At 41.9% G+C, this 19,402-nt stretch overlaps 1 protein-coding gene and 1 long non-coding RNA gene across 2 annotated transcripts; both read right to left on the reverse strand.

Moving 5' to 3' along the window:
- Nucleotides 1-74: 74 nt before the first annotated feature.
- LOC124329226 (hydroxysteroid dehydrogenase-like protein 2) lies at nucleotides 75-794 on the reverse strand. The gene is made up of 3 exons (XM_046788289.1): nucleotides 677-794; nucleotides 426-589; nucleotides 75-292 (listed from the first exon to the last, which is right to left on the reverse strand). Exons 1-3 carry the CDS (start codon nucleotides 688-690, stop codon nucleotides 75-77), a joined length of 396 nt encoding a protein of 131 aa, XP_046644245.1. The 5' UTR covers nucleotides 691-794.
- A 9,647-nt stretch (nucleotides 795-10,441) lies between these two features.
- On the reverse strand, nucleotides 10,442-18,900 carry LOC124329288. The gene is made up of 5 exons (XR_006916735.1): nucleotides 18,825-18,900; nucleotides 18,148-18,532; nucleotides 12,500-12,577; nucleotides 12,350-12,433; nucleotides 10,442-12,180 (listed from the first exon to the last, which is right to left on the reverse strand). It is a non-coding gene; the product is annotated as an uncharacterized LOC124329288 (long non-coding RNA).
- Nucleotides 18,901-19,402: the final 502 nt, after the last annotated feature.

Consider the following 19,402-nt stretch of genomic DNA (forward strand, 5'->3'; position numbering starts at 1 on the left):
AAAAGGGTACCTGTTACACATCTCAATCTTGTTTTGAAAGGAGACCATCATTAGCATTAGCTGATGGCAATAACTTACACAAGAAATGTCCCTCGAACAATGATTGCTTGCATCAAGTCAAAATTTTTGACTGAAGTCTCAGCTGTACTAGTTAGGTAAATGGCAGATGCATTGTTTACGACTATGTCAATTCCTCCAAATGTTTTGACAGCCAGATCCACAGCATCTTGGATTTGGGTTTCATTTCTCACATCCACTACGCATGGAAGGCAATGACCCCCAGCAGCTCTGACTACATGAAGAACAAGTGCGTCTTCATTGGATTATTCTCACACTATTTATAGACCAATATAGTCTTTTCTAAGCTGATGTATAGCTGTTATGTCATGAGGAAGAATGTCTACACAAATCTTCATGCAATATACCTTCTTCAGCTGCAGTATAGATTGTCCCAGGCAATTTTGGATGGGGCTTAGCAGTCTTTGCAGCAATAACTATATTAGCCCCATCTCTAGCGGCTTTGAGTGCGATGGCTTTTCCAATTCCACGACTGGCACCCGTGATGAACAACGTGCGACCGGCCAATTTCCTAACAAGAATCAAATAATCAATCCTTCGAGCCTAATGTAACAGCAAGTCCAAGGTGAACGTTGTGAATGATAACATGGCAAATTACCCTGAATTGAGCATCTTTTATCAACTTTAAATCAATTGAACAAACAATTAAACAAAAGAATCAGACGAGCACAACAAATTCCAAGAAACTGCCTACTGATCTGTTGATTCAAGGCGGGAAGACATCAAGTAGAGAAAAACAAATTCTTAACGCCATCTATATTTTAAAATAGAACCAGACGTTATTTAAATCAAAGAAAAGCGCGAGAAACGAAATCAACTAGTAGAGGAAAGCAACCTGGGTAACGCGATTGTGATAATTAACGGTTTCTTAGGCAACTTAAATACGGAGAAATCATGCGCAAGATGAAAGAAGGAAAGCGGGGGACATCAGGCACGTAAAGATTTTTGGAAATGTCGTTTACGTACTAAATCATTTCCCCTACAAAATATTTTTTTTTTTCAGACGGTTGAGTGTGCATCCAGTGGAAATTTAATGCTATGGATTTAAATTTGAAAGCTATAACCCAATTATTTTGTTGGCCTTTATAAAAATTCAACGTTTCCGGGAAAACATTTGGAATTGAATCAAGAACTCCTGGAATGCCAATAATCATTTCCTGCAATTGTGCACTTGGCGTGTTTCGACATTTCCAGCTTTGACTCACGTCAATTTGTTTTGCTTGGAATAAACACGACGCGTCTGCGGAAGATCATTCCAAAGTTCGTTGAAAACTTGCCGACAACTTTTCCATCCAGAGTTCAACGCTGCACTCCATCGGAGTTGATGAAAAGCTACGCAGAATAATAATAATAATAAAAAGGCAAATGATTTGAATGGTAATAAACCTTCCACTCACTAACGACGCTATTGTTCATTTCGTTTTTTTTTTCTTATAAAGTTTCCTTCGCAAGTGGCACGATTATGCATGCATGTATAATTTACCGTATTATGTTTAAACGCCAGACGCACGGCCGGGTGCTGCCTAATTTCTGGTAGCTTCAACAATTCTACTCTAACCAGCCAGGAAATTTCCTTATTTCTTGGTTAAGTAAGCGGTTGTCGCGGTTATAGTTTATATATACGTTTCCAATCATAGAAATCTTGGAATCCACTTAGATTAGGGTATACCCAGTTCCCTTAATGCATGTGTGTTCATAACATTACGATTTTGCATTCAGCATAATAACACAAGACCGAGAGATGAAGAGTAAATCGATGGAAAAATATTTATTATTCGTTTGACGTCATCCAGCAAATGCTTTCAAGCGCAGACAAATGTATTCGCTGCCAAAAGTGTATACGCAGTGTGCGAAAAAATAAGATAAAATCTAAACAGGAACCAGGTCACCCTATTGTATATTAGGATTGAGGAGATATGTTTTGCTCCTCTATTATCCGACACCGAGTATTACAACAGATATGTATGTCTACAGCGGAATCTAATAAAACGTCCTTTTGAGTTCGAGAAAAATCTGGTATCAATTTGATATTAGCATCTCGGCGAATATGATGGGAGAATGATGTCGATTCACGAATCATTCTTGTTACCTCTTTCTTTCGCTCGCTATAGAGATTGCATAAAGAGTCATCCGTATATAATACACAGCCAAAGTATGGGGGAAATTTAAAAAAAAAAGAGCTATAGATCACACAGCATGTGCTCTAGAAATATTGGGTCTTGGGTTTCTTGGGGTCGTGCGGTTTTGGAAGATAAAGGTGAACTGAATCCCCCCCCCCCCCCAAAAAAAAAAAATGTAAAGGTGTCCCCAACGATCAATACGAATCCACGAATCCATAAATGTGAGTACACTCTGGCTGACTGTGTAATACGATATATTTAAGAGCAATAATACCCAACAACCAAAGCAATGATACCTTTCAGATAAATTGTTATTATAGGCTGCACATTTATAATACCAATTTAAGTCTCTGAAGGTGTTTTATTACACACTGTGCAATACGTGCTTCATCGCTCCAAGAAAAATAAAAGACATGAATTTTTATGAATGAAAAAACAAAGCCCGAGAGTCTTTTCATTGTGTAAGGGGCGTAGGTTTTCAGTGTATTTTGGGTTATCTATGTATAGTACATGTTATAACCGTCTCCATCTGAGATGTGAAAGTCTAAGATTTCCCAATAAAGCCCAAGAGGCGTCTGGCAACTTTTCTGTCTCTCGCCTCGTAATTTAATATATTATGACAAGAGTCAACACGCTAGATCGATACTCGCACTGTGCCAGATATATACCTCTATAATATGTATAATAATAATAATACATTTGATCAACGCTTGGCTACACGCGCATTCACGGTTAGTAAATCTTTGCTATATTGACCAGTTCTGTCGAAACCTTATAGACTAACATGTGACGCGTGTGTCCAGAGTTTTATCCCGACGATCCGGTTGAGTAACGAATGACCAGAAAGCATCACTTTGGACCCACCCAAAATCCTTTATTGTGACCCCGCGCATCCGCAATTCTCAGCTGGTTTTTTTCCCATCGATTTGAGCTATAACACTTGAAGTGTTGGCGGTAAACATTTGATTTCTCGCTCTGCCCATATATATACACTGATGGAGTCGTCTGTATTAAAGAAAAAAACATTCGTTCACCGAATGTTTAATATATATTTTGTCCAGCACTGCTGGGGCCGTCTATTTGCGTATAATATACAGTACGTGGTGGCAAATTTTCGTTACGTCAGGGGAACGACACTGGAGGCATTCATTCGAGACATTTCTCTTGGGGGTGGATAAGAAAAGGATTGAGTACGCCCTGACAGCAGCCAGACGGACCCGGACGACCTCCTATAGTCCGCGCATACATTAATACACGCTGGTATATATACAAAGTCCAATAAATAATTCGTCAAAATTCTGTGAAATATTCAAAGGAAGAAGACGGAATTTTCTTTCCTCGCACGTCCGGGAGATTATCACGAGACACCACACGACACCAGCATAGCCTGTCATCTGCTAAAGGAGCGATGATTTATCAAAGAAGATTACAATCCAAACGCCGGAGGGGGAAAACTAAATACAATTCAGATGAAAGAAAATGTCACCGGCAGCGGTGTGCGCTGTATATCGGATATATTTCATGCCAGCTCAATAAGCTATGCCTATAATTCGATTATCCAATTCACTTTTCAGGTCAACAACAAATAAAACAAAAGCTGTCGTGCGGCAATCCCGGATCGAGTTACGTCGTCATCTCATCCCGAACGCGAAAATCGGGCTTATTATCTTTGATATTTATCAAGTGTTATCGGGATTTCATTTCTTTCTTGAATATTCCAAATTTTGGGAAATGCAAATGATTCGTGACGTACGACACGAATAATCTTTAAAATGTTGATTTTATTTTCGCGTGCGACTCGATGGAGGGAATATAATATAAGGCCTTGGTCAATAGTGTTCCGGTCACGAACTGTGAACTCCTCCGAGCCATATCACGGTGGGGGCTAATGATACATTTTCACGACATCCTTTGCCTTGTACGACTACATGAGAATAATCTCGGCGTTGCTCCTTTTTAGACGGTTGGAGTGGGGCGAATGTTGGAGCAAACACACATCACACGCCGGTTGACGGGATATATATACCTTTGATGGAGCTAAGGAACAAGCAACAGCAACTAGTGCACGCTAACCAGCACCTTTCTTATTCTCCAATATCCGCTGCTACCTACTTTATTTATCGGCGAAATCATAGAATCAAGTAGCGCGAGCGAAAGTCTAATAAACTTGGCCGGCAGAATAATAGAAGCTAGAGTCCGCCATTGCTGTGCAGAGCAGCATAGTCAAGTAACTATTACCATCAAGCTTTAAAACAGGCGAACAACGAGTGTACGTACAGTGTGGTTCCGAGAAAACGCCGATTCTTTTGTTGGCCAAATAAGCAACCAATAGAAGTTGGGAGAGGGAAAATTTTAACAAGAAAGTTCCTGTGCGCAATCAAACCAAAGGCGAAGAATTCGATATTATACACCCACACCGGAATAAACCATTTCCATTTGCTTGTACAACGCATCTCACCTTGACTTTTTGTTGGAAAATGCGCAACCTTATTATAAACCTCTATAACCTTATATATGTAAGAGGCAATCTTGTAGTTAATTTTGCACTATTCCTTTTCGGGGGCCTGCTGGGTCGTATAGTACGTATATGGCTTCTGTTTGTATGACTTTTTATAGAGGGGGTGGGCCAGGTTGAAGGCGGTTTCGTCCGTCTAATGAAAAAAAATTAAACGGGACGACGTGTTGAGGTCGGAGAATTAATGAATGTTCATCCGAAAGAACCCCCGCGACCGCACAGTTTGATCGCCGACTAGCTCTGAGACATAGTAGTACTATACAGTGTACGCTCGTTGATGCAGTAAAGTAGTCGACAAGGTTAGTCTGAACACGCCGTGGTGAAGGAGAGCTAGGACAAGAGAAAGATTTTCTTTTATATATATTCGAAAATAAGAAAACGGAAGAAAACCCCGACCCACGTCAAGTTGTTGTATTTATAGAACGTTATTTCGCCTCTCTCCATGCAGATAAATCTCTGCGTGCACCATAGAGGCAGCAGGGCCGTTTTAAGTGATTGAAATCATCAAGGGCGTAAGAAGAAGCCAAAGAAAAAGAGAATGAGGATGTTACAATTTTTGGCGAAACTAAGAGCGGAAGAGAGAGATAGAGATAGAGAACGATAAATTTTGGCTAGACACATTCGCATGAAGCCGTTGGAGGTTTTTGCGACTCGACATTCCGTTTCGTCGCATAAATTTGGAAATCTTCCCGTCATCCCCCCGCTTGAGCATCCTCCAATGAATACAAAACAGTCACCATAAGAAACTGTATCTATTGCGTATAGGCTAATTTAGCTCAGGGTACCAAATGACATTCCTATGATAATTTCCCAGTTTTGTTCGTTCCTGGTTTGATTCGGGATATAGTGCCAATTGCTAAAGGTCATAAAGCTATATAAGGCGAGGCCTAGTATCTGGTAAAATTTCTCAGTTAAATTTAAAACTGATTTGATTGATAATCAGTCAGGGCTTGTACGTACAACAGAAGGATCGATATAAGCGCCGAGGCCGCCAACAGCAACCGCGCTGATTGGCAGCATAGACAGCAGCATTGGGTTTTCTGGATAATGCAATCAAATTGTCTACTACAAGACCCGAAAGAAAAATAGTAAGGAGATAGAAAAGTGTGTTGAACTAATCTAGTTAAAAGGTTTCAATTGAAATGTCGAGTGAACACGCATCGCGCCCAATCCTCTTCTATAAAACGCCACAGTGGATCGGCCCGTGAAAGAAAATCGACGCGCGGAATTCAATTTCCCGATAGGACAAAACGCGTCTTCAACAACCCTCGTTTTTCTTATCATTTTTTTTTTTTTTTCAATGGCGAGCAGCAAATAATTGAATGACTGTGTGCACTCAATGTTCCCGCGTATCTATTAGGTATACATACAGTTGGCCAGCAATCCAAATAGAAGTTTACATAGAACGATGCGCTGCTGTGCAACGGGAGCAATCCGCATAATACGGTTTTATTTTTTTGTATAAAGAATTGCGGGTTATTGGTTTTTTTTTCGGGCGTGTTATTATTTTCCTTTGCGTTTTCCGTTTCGTTCAATCGATCGAGCGGGAGCCCGGTAGGTGGCTCACCGTCGGAGAGTCCGACTCCCGACAGAAGATGCCGCGTCTGAAAGTCTCAAAAGTAAAAAATCGACTTTAAAAAAAAAATAAATAAGTAAAAGAAATGGACAACAAGACATGTTAAAAGGATTACAAACAAACGTTAGAAAATCCGTTAGATCATCATCATCGTACAAATATATAACACACACACACACACACACACGATCCCTGGCTCTTCAACAAAAAAAAAAAAAAAATTAAATTTTGTCCCGAACGGTAATTTTCATTAAATTGAAAAAGAAAAAGAAAAAAAACGGGTCGAATTATAAAACATTTTCGTTCATTAATTTTTCTTCTTGGGGGTTATTAGTCTTGAAATTGTTTTTGGTTCCAGCTCAATTATGTAGCCTCTATTATATCATCTTGCACGAATTAAAAAGAGAAAGAGAAGCGAAGAAAGAAGCTAGTAGAAAGAAGAAGAGTTCATTGACCAGATAAAATGAGTTTGGAGGACACGATCATGTAGAGAGCAGCTAAACAGCTAGAGAGAGAGAGAAGTTGCAGATGGTAATTTCGCATGTGCTTTGGCGTGTATACAGCCGAGCTGCTGGCTTCTTCTTCTGCGACGGCAGAATAGAAAACGGGTGGTGGTGGTGGTGGTGGTGGTGGGAAAGCCGTGCGACGACGCCCATTTGTAAAAATTTCGGGAGGGACTCACGGTTTATTCGCTCGACGGTGGTGGTGGATGAGAGAGAAGAAGACTCGTCGTGATGGATTCTCAACATGTGAACTGTGTGTGTCTGCGGCATCAGGGTCAAAGGGACACAACGTGAATAAGCCACATCCTCAAGTATATAAAAGAAGGAGAAGAAAAACAAACCAAACAACAAACATTTTCGGGTATATACCTGATGCCCATCATCTATACAAGTACCGCACTCCCTGCGGGACCTCCCATGTATAACAATGCGCTCCCGGAGAGTTCGAGAGAGGTGGGCGGATTCAATTGCTGGAATCACACACAAGACATTTTGTGTTTTGTGTGTGTCTATACTGTCTAAACGTGTGCGATTTTACGTACCAATTTTTTGGAAAAAAGGCAATTCCTTTTTTGTTTCCCCCAAACTAATAATCAAATAATATGACGACAAAACTGCGCTGTTCGGAATGGATTTTTGGCTGTGTGGAATTCGGACTGGAATCAAATGTAGCGAAAGAAATGCAAAAGGAGAGAGAGAATAACAACAACAACAACCGTTGGGAATAAATATCCGTTAGATAGTACTCTCTGCTGGGACATGTGAGTTGTGTGCAGTCTAGTCTCTCTCTCTCTCTAACAGTGCTCGCATTTGACCATCCGCCAGTTCGCCTGATTCTTTGCAGCCATGGCCTTACAAGGAAGTTGCTGTGTGCATTTTCGTTCTTCGCTGGCTGCTGCCGGTCCGTCCGTCGTGTCCGCTGTTCCGTCGGGGGGCTACGCGCGCAAGGAGAGAGAGCATAAGGGAATCGGCTCGACTGCTGGGCCAGCAAGGCAATGATGTGCAAGTGTGTCTGTTATATTCCTTCACCCCATGTTTGGCTGGCCAGCACACTGTGTGTGTGTGTGTGTGACTGTGGCCAGCAACTCCGATTGGGAACTCTATAACGGTTATGCTTCTTTGACCTTCTTTTTTTATTCGTGTGTACATTTATTTATGTTTCTCTCTTTCGTCTCTTCTTCTTTTATGCGCATTCGCTTCTTCTTCTTCTTTCTTCTTCTTCTTCTTCTTCTTTAAATTTTGTTGTTGTTTCTTCTTATTTGATTTCTTTGCTGCTTTTCTGTACAGCAGGCGACGTGTTGATGGAGAAACCCGTTTAGATTTTTGTTTGGGTCGACTCTTTGATGCGAAACTCAATTTTGGCATGGCAAACTTATCCGGAATTCGGGAGAAAAAAAAACAAATAAACAAACAAACCGACTTTTTTTTCAATTTCTCTTTTGATTCCAATCGGGGCGTTTTGCTGCAACACTTGTAATGTTTAAAAAAAAAACAAAGATTTCAGTGAGAGAGAGAGAGAATTAAAATGCATTTGACGGACTCTGGCCGGGAGAGTGGGGTCACCGTATGTTCATTCTCTCGTCGAGGAGAAAGCGTGAGAAGAATGGCCAGGCGCGCGTCCTTATACTACAACGTCATAGCACTTGATTTCTTTTCTTTTCCTTTTTTTTTTCCAACAAGACGTTGAAAACAAAAACAGAAACAAAATACTATGCAGATAATAAGACGCCCGGCCGTCAGCAGTTCGTATAATGCGGATGGATGGAACGGCCGGAGCAAAGGAAAAAATTAGCCGGAAAATGCCACGAAAGTGGAATGAATATTACGTCAACGTAGTTTGTATTTTAAGACCTCATTTTTGAAACAGAGAAATTCTGAAAATAGAATTTTTGTATTTTTTAAAATATTCGCCGATTCATCCGGGACGTGCGTCTAGAAAATGCCTTCGTCATCATCCGGCAGCTAAGATGAGGCCATCACTAAATCGAATCTATACTTGTTTTCATGTTTGGGTCTATCGATCATATCGTTCGACTTAAATAAGAATTTGACTTGCTGGGCATCTGTTTTGTTGGGCGGTGTAAGCGCGTGGATTCTCATTTCCATGTATGCGATGGCTATATATCTACTTTCCCACGGGGCGGGCGGACGGACGGACGGGCGTCGCTGGACGGACACGGAGGGCGACGTCGTCTGATGTAGGAGGTAGTTGCGCATAGACTTTCAATTCATCAGCGTTGTGAACCGTTGCAGATGGCCTGATAACGGAATCGAGCGTCATGCCGTGCCATCCAGTCGATTATTACACGCGTGTTTCTCTCTTTTCTCGGTTAAATATCGTACGGACCGTCCAGCCGGCAGTCAAGCCCTGGCCTTCTTCGGCCCGATGGACAAAAAAAAAAAAAAAAGTTCCGTTCTCCGTGCAGTGAAAATATCTCGTAATTATACCAACCACGTCCAAAAAGGACAAACCAACAACAACAACAACAACAGCGGGAAAAAAAAAAAAAAAAAAAATGGAAAAGACCTGCGCGTCCATCAAGTAAATCACCCAACAAAATGAAACTCTTCCATTATTCGAAATGATAGGTTTTTAGACGCTTTCTAAAAAAAAACAAATTCAAATGCGGCGCGCTTTTTTGATGGAATTCAAAATTTGCCGCTCGATGGACGTAATAACCCACATATACAAGTTAGTTAGTTCTTATGGGTTAAGAAAAAAAAAACAGAAAATGAACAGAATAGAAAAAAAAGGGGACACACAAAAGGGGAAACAAACAGTACTTATTGTCAAGCCATAAACCACGTCGGAGAAATATAAAAACCCGTACTCTGAGAATAAGAGAGTTGCCGGGCGCAAGGTTATTATAGCGGAACCGAGAGAGGCATTACAACGGCAATGCCCATGATGGCATTTCAGCTATATTAGGCCATTTTCTTTTTCTTTTGCTTTTGACTCTTTTTTTTTGGCTGACTGGTTGGCGCGGCTTTGAACTTGGAAGAAATAGCCGTCGGACGGTCGTTACTTGTTTTATATTCGATATTATTATTACGGCACATGTGTGTGTGTGTGTAGATAGGAGCGCCAAATATAAGAGAGTCCCTGGTGCAATATCCTAGCCCTCCCTTTCCCCTCCCCTCTTTGAGTCTCACAGTCCATCCTACAATTATCATAGCTACTCTGCCGGGCTGTCTACTGTATCACTACGGGAATAAATAACTATTCAAAAGGTTTTTTGTCCAGGAGCCCTGGGCAGGACACAACAATTTTGCGGTCGTTTTCTTTTTTCTTGTCGCCACGGTCAACATTTTAAGCGCATCCAACGGACGAACGTTGGGTAACACCCCCAACGACCCCACGCCGGTTGGCGGAATTTTAGGAAAAATAAATTCCATTTTTAGAATAAACGGTTCGCATCGTCATCATCATATCGTGTTATGCGGATGAATGGTGCCGCCTATGGTAACGGAGCAGCAGGGTATACTAGACATGTGTATAAAATGGCATTTATAAAGAAAAGAGAGCAACAATAGTTATTCGTGTGACTTAATGGTGGAAATCGTTTCCAACGAGTTGCCAAAATGAAATCTTGAAAGATATCAATTAGAAACTCATTGGTGCCAGCACATTTCTGAGATGGCTATTAGATGGCAACGTATTAGATTTATTTTTCTCTTTGGGCTATATATATACAGCCACTAAAACTCAATCAGATACACACGTGGATTTAATGCAATCGGCCAAAAGTGCGGACTCAGATGTTGGTCGCTTTCGCTCCGGTTCGTTTTCAACAGTTTCTTTTTTAAATTTAATTTTACATCCGCCTTGTAACTGACAACAAATCAACCCGTTTGCACTCACAAACACGAACCCGACTGCCAGCACAAAAACAGGATCGACTATAATGGCCAGTGGCCTCTTGGTCGTCTTGGTGTCTATTATACACCTGTGTAACTAATGGGGAGGGGTTGGTTTCACGAACTCGAAATGGAGTCCAAGTAAAAGTGTTCTTTCATTTGCCAAAAAAAAACGGAAAAATCAAGAAGAAGCTCTTTGTGGATGATAAGAATCAGGACGTTCCCTGACATAATCAGGCCGGCGGGTAATATCACGTGCTAATAAATAAGCTGCTATATGGGGGACAACACAACTCTAAACTTCTAAATTCTTCTTCTTCTTTTTGGACTAGTCTAATTATCTCCCTATAGCCGAAACAGCGGCGGCCGTAGAAGAATATATAAGAATAGCAAGCGCACGCTATTGTTATATATTCACCAGCAAAGGAAAGGAAACTAAAAATTCAGACTATACACAGCGAGCCAAACCGCAGTGGCTCAAATAGACTAGTGGCACATTGACGTCATAGTCTAATAGGATGGATTCCTGCTACGCGCCAAGAATGATGTCACTTCCGAAAAGAAAAGAAAAAGACAGATCTAGGACTCGGTACACATATATATATAATTTGCGCGGGAGCGCAGTCTCAGCAAAAGTATCCTTGTTACTTTCTAGTCAACAATAGCCGAACTCTCACCGTAATGAAATAACGATCTATGGGGGCCCGCGCAATTGATCGACGCGCGTCCCAAATGATTCCATTTCGAAACCTACAAAGTATACTGTATATAAGTATGTAATCCTATTTGGTCCAACAATACGCGGATTTCTTCAATTTCCAACAATTCTAAAAAAACCAAACCAAACCAGTATATAGCAGAATTCATATAAAAGAACTCGGCATAACAATATGGGGATAGAGCTGCGCTACACAGCAGAAGGCTACTCCGGCAGATTGTTGGCATATGGGCCGCGCTTATACGCATATACTTCATTTTCCCACACACAGCTGCAAAATGTATCGGCCGTGTGTGTCCTAATAATATTAAAATAGGCTAGATGATCCCCCATCCACTGATGCAACGACGGCTGTATGGAAAATGGCGTTGTACGTTTTTTCGCTCGTCTCTATGTCCAGTTATGCGATCGTCAGTCGCCGTTGCGTAAAAACTGCTGGCACAAATCCAATTTTTTTTACTAAAAGAATTTCGACTCGATGTGCATCTTGTCGTCGTCATCATCTATCTTTCTCGTCATCTTTTCTCTGGCCGATGAGCCAATGTGGCCGTCATCTGGTCGACATCAAACAACCGCTTCGCCGTGCATTTTCTTTTTCTTTTTTCTTTCTTTTGACAAAATGAAATCGCCATACATTCGAAGCGTGCGAAGCCGTTGGTTGAAAAGCCAATAGTCATCGGTGGGGAAATTCCCCGCGACGAGGCCAGTTTGATCAATCAGCACAACAATGGGTGTACCTGTGAAAATTTGCTTTCCCTGATGGGAAATGATGGATGGAATTGAGGATCGTAGGACACATGATCACAGTCCGTCTAGCCACAAAAAATAAAAGGGAAAAACATAAACATTAAATATTTACAGTGAAGAGGAAGTCGAGGAACGCTAAATAGCCGAGAGGCCGATAATAATAATAATAATAATATAGCTCGGCATTCCAATCAGAAAAAGGAAAAGAAAAGACCAAAAATGTGTTCGACTTACTTTTCTTCTTCTTGTTCTTCTTCTCGACTTATTTATTATCTGTTGGTCTTGATCTCCTCCGGTCGCGTAGTCCTTTGGGTCGCCCTACATTTCGAGAAAATATTTATTTTATTTTATTTATTTTTCTGTTTCCAAGGGGAGAAATTTTACTTTTTCCTATTTGGGGCTGTGGCTATGTGAAATGAGGAACTCGTTGATGTGTGTGGGTCTCAAAATGTTCCCGCGTGTCTGTCGAGAGAAAAAGTTTTACTTTTCCCATTTGATTTGAATTTGTTGACCTTTATTTGCTTTGTTCCTCTTGACTATAGGAAAGAATTTTCGATTCGTTTATACATAAACCCAATAGAAATATTTGTGTGCAGGTATTTTCCTCGCGGTCGGAGCGCATGCAGCGAATGACATCGGAAACCCGGAAAAAATGTCTTTACTTCTCCCAACTTTATTATTCGAATAATGTTCGAGCTTTTTTTTTCAACTCGACAAACTTGAAAGATGTGTTTTGTTGAGCTTTCGATCTGATGGCGTTTTCGCATGGTTGAGTCATGGACTTGGCCATTTATTCGATCCATCAAAAAACAAACTAAAGCCAAAAAAAAAACATCAAAATAGTAAAATCCGAAACACAAAGGGGCTGCGATGCGGACACGATATCACACTGACAGATATCTTCTCTTATATAATATGAAAAGAGCTGAAATGGACAAAATACAGCGAAATAATAAAACACCGGAAAAAATACCCAACAACAACAACAACAACAACATCACCACCACCCAAAAAATCAAATATGAGGAAGGAGAGACGCGCCGATAAGAAAAAGAAAAGAAAAAAAGAAACGGTACAAAGCTCTTCTCTGCTGGCCCAACGTGTTCCATGTCCAAACAGCAGCAGCAGATGAGAGTCCCCCTTTTTTCTTCTTCTTCTTGGCGCTTATAGCTTGCTTGCACCCCCCCCCCCCCACCTGAAAGTGGGTCACTGCCCCGTCTGGAGGCATCAGGTGTTTACCAGGTGTATATGTGGCTGATGCAAAGGCAACAACGGCGTCCCACCTTCGGCATTTCAAAAAATACAAATATTTTCTTATATAGCATAGACTTTTGGGCTTTAGCCTCTTCCTCTTCTTGGCTGTTGTTGTTGTTGTTGCCACATCCAAAAGATCATCTCTTCTTGATTTTTCTCTGTATTTATTAAGCTTCGTCTGCTGCTTTTCTGAGTCATCAGGAGACTTTGAAAAATATGTGAAATGTAATCATAAGAGGCGATTTGAAGATTTCCAACGAGCAGCCCTAAAATGAAAAACCCCCGACTGTGTTTTGGCTTAAAAATCGCAATCTATTTTCGTGGGTCTTTCTATTTTTTGTTTGTTTTCCTCTTGTAGTTATGTATTAAGGGGGGGGGGGGGGGAATATGATGATATCACATTTGGTTTGAATGAAGAAAAAATAAAAGGAAAGAAAAGAATCGGCGACCGCGATGGTGTTTTTTTTTTGTTGTTGCTCGTTTGATTTCTTTCGGGGAGAAATTTCCTCTCCCATTTGGGAGTTTTTTGTTTCGTGGTAATGGTGTTTGATTGTTTAATAGGCTCATTCGCATGGAATATAAGACGAGCTTGTTGTGAAACAAAAAATGGCTCGTAATTATCGCCAACTATTACGAGCAGCAGCAGCAGTCAGAAAGAGAGAGATAATGATCGTGTGAAATCATTCCGACCGAATCTAAAACAGAAATGATCAAAATAAACCGAGGCAAATGAGCGGTGAAGAAGGTGAAGAGACTAGAAAATCCATTTCATTTGAGCTCAAATTTCTGCTCTGCATATGTACAATTGTACATGTATAACGTCATGGTAGAAAAATGGCAACAGTTCAATCTACGACGGCCTCAATTGAGTTCAAAGTATTTGTACCTACTCTAACCATCGCCTATATTATACCCTATGCTTTGCCATCATTAGACATCCCAGTCTATGGCACATGACCTCGGGGTATAGGTGCATGCACAGCAGACACATCCATAACAACTGTACAGCTATCGGTGTAATGACAGAGCTAATATACACACACACACACACACTGTACACGCTCGTCCCAGTTCGGCATATCCCGCCACAGTGGATGGATGGATGGATGGATGGATGATGTGTCTAATATTTTTCTTTCTTTCTTCTTGTTTTCGCAACGTCATTTCCAGCCCACTTGGAAACGGATGATGCGCGCGCTACATTTATAAATCTATCCGCTGCTGAATATCATTTTCGAATGTTGCCGCCCTCCAGGTGAAACAGTCAATTACCACAGACAGGCTTCTTCTTCTTCTTCGGCTGCTGGCTGCTGCTGGCCGACCCCGAATGCAAACGGATCGACCAGACAATGTCTACTGGAATTTTATTTTGTTTTGTTTTTGAACACGAAGGCGTTGTTGCCAAAAAAATGATCGAGACTGTTGCCCCAAGATCTATTTCAACCCGTGTTTACTCTTTTTCTTACGTCTGTATATACCTCGTGAATGGATGGATGGGGGGAGGGTTGATGGATACATTTGAAAATAAAAATAAAATAAAAATCAGAGCAAGAGAGCTTTCACTTCCTGTTGGTTTCGTTCACGAACAAAAAACTGGGTGCTGGTTGCTGGAATTGGGCGAGTCGTCGGTGTCAGCTGGGGCAGGGGGGAAGAAACAAGGGGGATAGAAGAGAAAAGATGTAGGTAGTAGTAGAGAGGATTGACGTCGATGCCAAATAAGAAACCAAATCTCTATACAAGAAAAGAAGAGAGAGAAGAGAAGAGAATTCAAGCCCAGATATGGACGCTGCTACGAACATGTTAAACACCAGGATTTCCTATAGAACCGTTACAAAGGTTACGCTTCCTACTTTCTCCACAGCCAGAGCCAGAGCCAGGCTGGGCTAGAGATTCGTCGGCTAGCTGCTGCTGTGATGGCCGGTGACCGTGCAAAACGCAAATCAGGAAGCGCCGGGTGGAACATTATCAAACAGACGCGCGCGGGCAGCTCATCTCATCGTCTAGATTTTTTCCTAGTCCCGCTATTTAGTACAGACGATTCGTACATGTACTAAAAATGGCCGTTTCGGGATTTGTTCCGTACTGTTTTTTATAATTTTATTTTTGTTTAGACGTGGGCGATGCTGGCCGATCATGGCCGACAGCGGAACGAGCGTGGAGACGGCGGGCGATGTTGATGAATTCGCGCTGTGCCATCTCGAGGATGTGAGGAGGAGGTTGTTGGGTAATAACCAACTCCCTGTTTGGGATGGGGGATCTTTTCAAAAAGATGTCATTGCCAACGGCAACGCGAAATAACAGGAAAAAAGTCGGCAAGATATCTCATTTAAACGGCATAGAGCTCTCTATTGATCCGCCATTAATAAATGATGGGACCAGATTGATTGACAATGAACCTGACTATCTAAAAAGCCCAAAATGATTCGAAAAATCGCAGCTGGTAGTTGATTTCGTTGACAAAAATTTGAAATTTAAATTCCAGCCTTCGTGATATGCTCGTCCGTGCTGTTTTCTTCTTCTTCTTCGTCTTCTCCGGTCAAAACTCGTTGACCGACTGACCTCGTCAGGATACATCTAAACATGCTTCTCTTTGACTCCTCAGCTGCAGCCTTGACTCTGATGTTCTTCCTCCATCGTATCGGTTGGGTTTATAGGCGAAAGAAAAGTCCAAACTTGGACGGACGGGCGGACGACGGACGCGGACGACCTAGTCCCCATTGCAGTTGGGCAACTATGGCCGCGCTTGTGCAACATGTGTACGTGCATATATATGAGCTCTCTCGTGTGTATACATTCCACGTCGAATATAATAACCCGTTGTGGTGATGTTATCCCGTTCAATGGCATTTTCCTGCACGGTGTTGTATGTAAACACTTCCGGCCGTAAAAGAATAACTTGAGGGCTATAGCGCTGTTGACAAATCGAAAATACTTGAGTATTATTAGAGAAAAACGCTAACAGCAAGCGTTATGTAAATTCGACATTTTAGTTTGTTTGTTTTTAAACAGGAAAAGGAATTTCGAAAGTGCAAATTTCGTGTCGAATGACATCAAAATAAGTTGCAAACGGGATGTTCGTGGGTGACACAGTTGTCGAGCGTCTTGTTTTCTTAGATTTAAATCAAACGGCTGGCCATATCGGGTCGTAACCCGAAATGTCTACAGAGCGCGGCCTTCGTGTATGTGTGTAGTTGTTTGACGTAGCAGCGCCGACGGACCGGTTTCTGGAAGAAAACTTGTAATAACGTCGTAGCCTATTATTACCCATTTCACGCTACAATCCATTTTTGGGGTCGAAATTCCATAGTCTGTTTAACCTGGAAAAATACGACGAAATGAATTCAACCCAACCGCCGATACTCTAATACAATTTGTGATGATATGATCCCCTCATCCTTAATAAATACATTGTATCAGGTGATGTGGAAGAAAATGAAAAAAGAAGATTTGTTGTTGTTGGGGCTGGAGAAAGAATCAAAAAGGAACTCGCCGCTGCTGCTGCTGTGTGCTGTGTGTGTGTCTATTAAGGAAAGAGGTCAGCCGCCCAGTTGCGAGCCCGTCGTCCCAATGGCTCCCGGGGTTTTGTTCCCATTCAAATAAAAAAAAGAAAAAAAAAAGGAAGAAAAATCGAAAAAATAAAATAAATAAAAACGGGTCTTCTTAATTCTTTTTTTCTTTCTCTCAAAGAAGAAGAAGAAGCGCATCATCTCTGCGTATATTGATAGAGAGAGAGAGAGAATCTGACATTCTTTTCTCTCCCAGTCTGTGCCCCGTGTCGTGATGGCTCTCCAAATAACTAGAGAACCCATTTCCCCCCCGTCCAAAGTCTTTTGAAAAATTGTTTTCTCTTAATGATATTTCCCCCTGCTAGAAGAAGAAGTTAAGACACATATCAAAAATCCCATTTTCACTAGCTGCCAACCCCCATCCACATCTTCTTCTTCTTCTTTTGGGGGGGATATTTGACCTGGAAGAACAACCCCCCCGAAACTCCTATTTAACCTTCGTATGCAACACACAGCGTTTGGAGAATGAGCTGCTACCAACTAATTGAGTTGTAGACGCCGCGGCGCCGACACACACAACCCTGAACTCCTCCTCACTCTCATTTCGGGGTTGGTCCTTTTTTTTTCTTTAATTATATAACTCCCTCCCGGTGTAATTAGCATGATGCAAAAGAATAAGAATGAAAAACCCCACTTTCCGAAGAGGGCAAATGGTAATTTAGGACTCTATGCGCGGTGGTAGAGCGAGCCATCTTCGGCGGAGCGTTAAACTCGTTATCACCTTTTTCAACCCCCCTCCATTGATTACGTTAGACGCAATAACAATCCCGTGTGCGTTGTGCGTGTTTGTTTGGTTTCTCCGGGTCAAATATGTGAGAGTATCGTGCTGCCGTGTTTATAAGACAGCCGCAATAGTATACATATATAAGATGTTATATGGGTTTTTCCCTCCTTTGATTTTTCAAATCGTTTGCACACACAAACAGCGTAGCTGGTGGTGGTGATGTGAGAGAGACCAGAGGTCATTGCGGATTGTATTTCTCCATCCCGGATGAGAGAGTGACGCCTTCCGCAAAGTGTTGACCCGGTCGCAACTCTCTTGCGGCCGCCGGTTATATAAATGATTACGACAACCAGAAAACATGGCGGTCGGCGAACTCGGTGGGAATTTCATTTCTTTTGTTTTTGTGTGGAAACATTTCGAATTTGGCCATTTTTTTATTATTTCACTTTCATCGTTGAAACAGAGAGAAATAAAATAGAACCAAAAACCTTATTATTGAGTCCAATAGGGCGCGGCGGCAGCCAGACGTTACACACACTTGTCTGGCACTGTCTGTCTGTCCGTTTTGTCCATTCCTCAAATGGGTGGGCAGGGCACAACACACACAAGTCATAAAACACTTTTTTTTTCCTTCTTCTTCTTCTTCTTCTTCTTCTTCCTGTTTTTTTCTGGGAAAGATGTAGCAGCCATTTGATTGGCAAACACACCTGTGTGTGTGTGTGTGTGTGGCTGGGTGGGGGATATAGCGCGCGGGGTCTGCTGACAAAACGCGACGGACCGAGTCGCGGCGGGCGAGGGCCGGCTAACGCGCGCGCGCGCTCTCTCATCGCACGCTCGTTGGTTTTTCTTCTTTTCTTGGCGGGGGGAAAAGATCTAAAACAAGAAGAAGAAGAAGAAGGAATCAGAAATGTAGGTCAACTTGCAACGTGCTGACGTGATGGCGTTCCTTGGGTCTAGGTGAAGGTCTCCGCCTGGAGCAACAACCTGCACCTACATTTTCGAATTTTTTTTCTCCCCTCTCTCTCTTCGGAAGATTCTTCTTTTCTCCCAATAAGATTCTTCCACTTGTTCCACCTCTCTCTATTCATTCCCCCCCCCCATCACATTTTCCCTCTTATTCACCTTCTCTCCACCCCATCTCGACTATACACACTAAGATCTCTACCTGGACTTGTTCTTCTTATTTTCTTATTTCAAACCGGCGCCTTCTTCCACTTGTGCATACACACGGCAGGTCCAGCCCCGAAACAGTTCAACTGGATGGGCTTATACCCCCGGCCCCGGCTCTGTCATTTTGGCACCTGATCCCGCATTCCTTTTCTCCTCCCTCTACCACCTGCCTCTTCCAACCTAACCTTCTTCTTCTTCTTCTTCTTCTTCTTTTTTTTCTCGGGCCGTTAAAGAGGAAAAGGACAAGAAGAGAGAAAAGAAAAAAAGTCGGAATAATAGTTGAGAGTACAGTGTACTACGATTTAAGGCTAGACAAATGAATAGTAGCTAGTAGCAGCAGCAGCAGCGGTAGAGTGTTATTACGTTACTATCATAACCTCTTTACATTTTTTGGTATCCCCTACCAACAAATTCCTCAGCTCTATATAATATAACCCAGAGATATTTCCCAAAAAAGAAAATGTTCTAAAGAGATGGAAACTGTGCTGTCGGAAGCTAGCGGCATTTCTCGGTGAATATATAGTACACACGTAGTACACAGGCTGCTACATATACCTGTAGGAAGTCGATTTG

Source organism: Daphnia pulicaria, chromosome 3 (assembly GCF_021234035.1).
Source record: "Daphnia pulicaria isolate SC F1-1A chromosome 3, SC_F0-13Bv2, whole genome shotgun sequence".
Taxonomy (NCBI): Eukaryota; Metazoa; Arthropoda; class Branchiopoda; order Diplostraca; family Daphniidae; genus Daphnia; species Daphnia pulicaria.